The 7,061-nt window shown below is 36.7% G+C and overlaps 1 protein-coding gene across 1 annotated transcript; it reads right to left on the reverse strand.

The window, feature by feature from the left end:
- Positions 1–1,542: 1,542 nt before the first annotated feature.
- LOC115219263 (zinc finger protein 2-like) lies at positions 1,543–6,597 on the reverse strand. Its single transcript, XM_029789417.2, has 3 exons — positions 6,326–6,597; positions 1,975–3,940; positions 1,543–1,587 (listed from the first exon to the last, which is right to left on the reverse strand). The coding sequence occupies exon 2, from the start codon at positions 3,857–3,859 to the stop codon at positions 2,984–2,986; it is 876 nt and encodes a 291-aa protein (XP_029645277.1). The 5' UTR covers positions 3,860–3,940; positions 6,326–6,597; the 3' UTR covers positions 1,543–1,587; positions 1,975–2,983.
- Between the last annotated feature and the right edge of the window lie 464 nt (positions 6,598–7,061).

Raw genomic sequence — 7,061 nt, forward strand, 5'->3', positions numbered from 1 at the left:
AGTAGAAGAAATTATTGAATTGATTGCTTTTCGTACAGGACAACAAATTGTTTTAATTTAACCCTTTCGTTACCAACCCGGCTGAAACCGGCTCTGGCTCTGAGTATAAATGTCTTGTTTTCATAAGTTTTGAATTAAAATCTTCCAGCAAACTTTAGTCACAATTTATGCTCCTAACACTAGCTGAATGATAACTAAGTTATTTCACTAAATTCTTTCTTATATTTAAAATTAATTGAAAGAAACACAGAGCATCTCAAAATAAATACAGTAACAAAAGGGTTAAAATATATAATAGAGAAACAATTCTTAACCCTTTTGTTACCAAAAGCATCTCAAAATAAATACAGTAACGAAAGGGTTCATGAAACAAACATATTTACTTCTGTTGTGATTTGAACCCAACTTGAATAATATAAAAAACCAAATTCAGTAAAGATTTGATTTGGTATTTAACATTTCCACCACTCGTGATCAATTCACCAACAAGCTGAAATATATTTCTGGCTTCAAGAATTAAAAACACTCATTTTCTTGCCAGTTAGTAAAATGGTAACCCCCACCCCACACCACATGTAAAATATACAAGAAAAACAACATTTATCACCATATTTTCCCAGTAAACTCAATAAAATCATATAAAAATCCAAATGAATTTATTAGTTTGTACCTTGTCTAGGATTTAATTAACTTTATTTTATACATAAATTAGTGACATTGATTAGAGAATCTGATAGATTTTAGTGGGGAAAAAACCCAATCAATACAAAACTGCCATTGTTAATATTTATATACACCTTAATACAATTGCTGTTCTCCCCTAATTTGTTTTATGTGTGTGTATGTTCATGCATACATGTGTTTGTACATATGTATATGTCTGTATGTATCATCATCGTTTAACATCCGTTTTCCATGCTAGTATGGGTTGGATGGTTCGACCGGGGTCTGGGAAGCCAGGAGGCTGCACCAGGCTCCAGTCTGATCTGGCAGTGTTTCTACAGCTGGATGCCTTTCCTAATGCCAACCACTCCGTGAGTGTAGTATGTTTGTAAATATACACACACACACACACATAGTGGAACCTTGGTTTCTGAATGCCTCTCATTATAAACAAATCAGTTTATGAAGAATTTTTCAAACGCAAAACATGACGGGTGATGAACACACAAACCCAGCATCAATGGCTGGTGACAAACTGGGAATGTCAGCAAGAGAGCATCAGCTGTTGCCAGGTTTTCACTCAGTGCACTTCCCGGCTCCAATTCCCCACACTTTCTCTGAATTTCCAAAGAGGAAAATAATTTCAGTTTACAAATATTCTGGGTGATGAACAGTCTTCAGGAACAAACTGAATTGGTAAACCAAGATTCCATTGTATGTATATGTGCATATACACACACGTTTTTATCATTATCTAAAATAAAATCCTTCATCTTTTAATACTTCTTCTTATGGGTTGCTTTATCACAAGTCTTGCTTGGCTGACACATCTGAACACTTTCCATCATCAGCTCACAGCCTTTATTATTATTTTTTTGGGGCATTCAACACCAATCCTCTATCTTCATCATCATCATTTAACGTCTGCTTTCCATGCTAGCATGGGTTGGACGATTTGACTGAGGTCTGGCGAACCAGACTCCAGTCTGATCTGGCAGAGTTTCTACAGCTGGATGCCCTTCCTAACGCCAACCACTCTGAGAGTGTAGTGGTGCTTTTACGTGCCACTGGCACGAGGGCCAGTTTGGTGGTACTGGCAACGGCCACACCCAAATGGTGCTTTTTATGTGCCACCTGCACAGAAACCAGTCCAGCGGCATTGGCGATGACCTTGCTCGAATGTTTCACGTGCCACTAGCACAAGTGCTAGCAAGGCGACGCGGTAACGATCACGCTCGAGTGGTGTGTTTAACGTGCCATCGGCATGAAGGCCAGCTTGTTGCTCCGGCAACGATCTCACTCGTATGGTACATTTAAAAGTGAGACATGAATCAGTGAAGAAATATCCGAGGTAATAAAACACTATGACGAGAGAAAGAGGAAAATAATCTTAAATAAAAGTAAGCTTTGGAAGGCTTGTGAGAAATGCTGAACTCAATACAGGGAAAGTTGGGTCTCACAACTGATGACAAGATTTAGCCATGAACAATCATTGTTCTGCAGACCCAGCCATCAGGCGATAACAGAAATATCAATGTTAAAATGATGTCTCAAAATATATTTCGGTTTATCACACAGTTTTTTTTTTTTATATTATTTATTTTGTTTTCTTCTTTTCTATATTTGAATATTCAGAAATGAGAAACTCTCCTTTCTTGATCCTGGCAGATAAATGTCTGCAACACTAGACAAAGAAGTGCCTGCTCTTCAAAAAATTTTATTTTTCATGTAAAATGGATAGTAAATAACATCAATTTTGCTTATGGTTCAACTCAGATAAATATGTTTAAGGCCAGCTTTAAACATGTTTCAATCATTTTTGAAGTTAGCTTTGTAAAAAATGTATAAAGCATCCAAATATTCATCAGAGACAACGAGATGTTTTAATTAGTGAGACATGAAACATTTTTCTTCTTTGTGATAAACCGAAATACATTTTGAGACATCATTTTAACATTGATATTTCTGTTACCGCCTGATGGCTGGGTCTGCAGAACAATGATTGTTCATGGCTAAATCTTGTCATCAGTTGCGAGACCCAACTTTCCCTGTATTGAGTTCAGCATTTCTCACAAGCCTTCCAAAGCTTACTTTTATTTAGGATTATTCTCATCTTTCTCTTGTCGTAGTGTTTTATTACTTTGGATATTTCTTCACTGATTCATGTCTCATTTTCTTCTTTTAGGAAGCTATTATTTCAGTTTTATAATCCCAAATCACAATTATCTCTAAAAAGTGATTTATCAATTTATCAATAAAATATTCTGATTGATCCCCAGCCATATAATCAATTATTACATGTGTAGAAAGCAAGCAAAGCTCACTCATAGACCACATCAGGAATATGAGTTCGTCTGTGTTTGGCAAGAGTACTTCTATCAGTAAATGCTTTTTCACAAACATCACATCGATGTGGTTTCTCTCCACTATGAATGAGTTTGTGATCATTTAGATTACAATTGAACGCAAATCCTTTACCGCATATATCACACTTATAAGGCTGATCGCCACCATGCAGTTGTGTATGGCCAGTTAGGTGCGCTCGCTGGGCAAACGTCTTTCCACAGACATCACAACGATATCTCTTCTCTCCCGTATGGATTACTTTATGAGTATATAGGTGACTGCTTTGGGCAAAAGTTTTGCCACACGTCTCACAGCGATAGGGTTTCTCACCCGTATGCAGTCTTAAGTGACTTGGTAAATGTGTACTCCGAGAAAACTTCTTACCACAAATATTACAACTGAATGGTTTTTCTCCCGTGTGTGTTTTTATATGGGTTGCTAAGTCATTGTTCTGAAAAAACGACCGACCACAGACTTCGCATTGATACGGCTTATTTTCTGTGTGTATTTGTTGGTGACGAGCCAAAGCATATTTTTCATAGAATGTATTTCCACAAGTTTCACAGTGATATGTCTTTTTGTTTGTATGTCGCAGTTTATGCCTGTTCAGTCCACTCTTTTGAGCAAACTTCTTATCACAAAGTTCGCAATGGTAGGGCTTGTCTCCCAAATGTGTTCTTTGGTGACTATAAAAACCGCTGCTGAAAGCAAAAGATTTTCCACAAACATCACAGTGGTAAGGTTTCTCTCCTGTATGCGTCCGGCTGTGACGTATTAAATCACTGTTGTAAAGAAATTCTTTACAACAGTATTCACAGTTGAATATTTTTTTCTTCTTTTCTGTTTTCATTTTCCGGTTATTTCTTCTAGAATATTCCCGAAAGAAATATCAAAGATTCATCAGTAATTTCTCTTCTTATGATTTCTTTCCCTAAAGAGGAACAAGGAAAGAAATTTGTAGAAATACTATAAAACATATGACCACAGAACAACAATGCACAATAATGTCATCTAATAACTTCAATTAACATTATTAATTAATCTATTTACTAATAATAATTAGCTAATCTACTTAATAATCCTTTCTACTATAAGAACAAGGCCTGAGATTTGGAGGAAGGGGGCAAGTCGATTATATTGACCCCAGTGTGTAACTGGTATTTATTTAATCAACTACAAAAGGATGAAAGGCAAAGTCAACCTTGGTGGAATTTGAACTCAGAACATAAAGACAGATGAAATACCTATTTCTTTACTACCCACAAAGGGCTAAACACAGAGAGGACAAACAAGGACAGATAAACAGGTCAATTACATCAACCCCAGTGCGTAACTGGTACTTAATTTATCGACCCAGAAAGGATGAAAGGCAAAGTCGACCTCGAAGGAATTTGAACTCAGAATGTAACGGCAGACGAAATACGGCTACGCATTTCGCCCGGTGCGCTAACGATTCTGCCAGCTTGCCATTTTGTTAATCTACGTAATAATAATAAGAACAGATACTAAGTAACTTGTTGTTTTTTTTTATCAGACTAGCTCTCTTCATGACCATTTCTACTCACTCTTGGAAATGGAAAAGCAATAGGAATGGCGAGAAAAAGCAAGTTCAAATAGAAACAGTAGAAGCAGCAAGGATATTTCGCCAGATACAAGAGAATAGCTTTTCTCTAGTGAGTTGTTGTTTAGCTGTGATGTGCTGGAGGAAGCATAACAGGTGGTGGTGAAATGAAAGAGATTATGATTGGTTGAGGAGGGGAGAGGGTGAAAAGATCAGGGAAATGGAGGAGGGAAGGTGGGTAAAGGTAGATAGATGAGGATGAACAAAGACAGTCTCTGATGTATGCATGGGTGTAGTAACGGATGGAGGAGGTGGAATGATGGTGAAGGAGGGGGTCAAGTGGGCAAGGCCATTCATGGTTTGTAAGCTTCACTAAGTGGTGAGCACTCATACCCCTTGTATCTGAGGTGGAGAGGCAGGAATGAGAGAGGAATGTGATGATTGATGTGGATAGGGAGAAGGGTGAGAAAAGGAAGGTGATCAACAGGTAGATCAGAGGTGGGGGTTCTCGGGTGCAGAGGTGAGAAGAAAGTATAGACTAAGCGGTATCACAGTTGCATTCGCTTTGAGTAAGAAGACTTTGTTGCCAGCAGAATAGCTCCATCAGTTTTTTTTCTTTTCCAATCTGTCCTTGCCGTGGGTATTTTCAGAACACTACTAACTATGACACCTAGGTATCAGAAGCTATCCACTACTTCTAGCGAACGAAACAAGCCTTTTTCTGATGTGTATTGACGCTTACAGCCTCATTCTATCTGCCACACATGCAATCTTTCTTCTTTGTTAATCTTCTGGTGATTCCACTATTCCTCTTGTGTTTCCATTGTGGGTAAGCATAAATTCGTTTTCTGCAAATCGAATAAAGCCATTTTCCTGATGGCATCAGGGTTCTAGCTTGTTTCCTACATACTAACAACCTAGTCTAAGCTAAGTTTACCTTGAAGCCTCGTGATTCGAAGTTCAATCACTCGATCCGCTCAAAATAACACCCACAACTCCCTGTAACCATACCCTACAGTCTGTCTTAAAAAAACAAAGGATCTTTTCGGTTTAAACGGCAGTTTTTTCTAGCGGTGTCATATGAAATTGTCACCCATAATTATGACCCTAGTATCGATCTATTGCATTTCAATGTTTTAGGGTTAGGGTTAGGGAAAGGGTATCTTTTTTTCTTCACAAATGTAAATAAACCCAATCTGTTTCTTAAACGAGGGACATATTCATACGGCACAGAATGTTTTTTTTTAACTCAATGGACGTCATTGATTGGTTGAAATTGCAGAAATTGAAGAAAACAACAACAAATATCTTACAAACCATAGAATTTTCTCAATATAGCCAAGCGAAAAAGATGTTTTATAAACACATTCTACCAGTATACGAAGTTTAAAATTTTTTAGTAACCTAGAAATTATGTTAAAAACTGCCGTTCAAACCGAAAAGATCCAAACCAAAACCTAGATACATTATGCTTAAAGGGGGGGATGGTCATAATAGGAATATCGTTGATCAGATGTCTACTGAGTGAGAGATGGGTTAGCTGTGGTGAATGTTTATGTTTTTGTCAGAAAAAAACAAAAACACACGATAATATTTACCTATTTGGTCAATATTTTCCTGTATTGTTTCTTATCCTAGACACATTAAATATAGTTTCTATCAATGATTGAATAGAAGACCCAGTGTATTACTGGTATTCAGCCGGCGAGAGAGAGAGAGGAGAGTCATTGATGTTATACAAATACATAAACTTACCGACAGGACTCAGATATTGTCTCTATTTTCAAGACAACCGACAACGATGTGTCTTCTACTTCGTTTGCTTATTAAATCATTGACGAAATTAATTAATAATTAAGAAAAAACACAAAATTAATTAATAATTATGAAAGGTATAAAACAAAATAGAAACCAACGAAGAAATGGCGGAAGTAGCGGACTAACTAAGCGATCCATACCGGAAGTTGTGATAGTCCAAACTAAGCTAACAACAAGAGGCGGCCCGCGAGGGGAGAATTGTTAAGGAATCGGTTTAATATTTTGTGGAATTTATTGCTACTCTTTACATTTGGTTTCGTCTGCGGTTGATAAATACTCGTGAAATACTGCAGTAATCTTTCAAACTTTCTCCATATGCAACAAAATGAGAGTAACCGAAAGAAAACAAATAAGCATAACTACAGTTTAGGGCCCCACCCAATTCATTCCCTTGTGAATTTCTCTAAGATGAATATTTTTTACGACTGAAATTTTGCAAATATATTTTCGAGAGCACAGATTACGATTGTTTTTACGGTATTAACGAAAATTTGGAGGACTTTCAGATATTATTTCTCTATTCTCAACTTTGTTTCCTCATAATTCTCTTTTAAATTATATTTTGTAGAAAAACATTTTCGAGAATGTTTAATATTTCACACAGAAAAAAAAAAAAAACGAAAGAAACTAGAGATATGGTAATTTTACCAATATATTCCTAAATCTCTCCTTT

Source organism: Octopus sinensis, linkage group LG14 (genome assembly GCF_006345805.1).
Source record: "Octopus sinensis linkage group LG14, ASM634580v1, whole genome shotgun sequence".
Classification (NCBI taxonomy): Eukaryota; Metazoa; Mollusca; class Cephalopoda; order Octopoda; family Octopodidae; genus Octopus; species Octopus sinensis.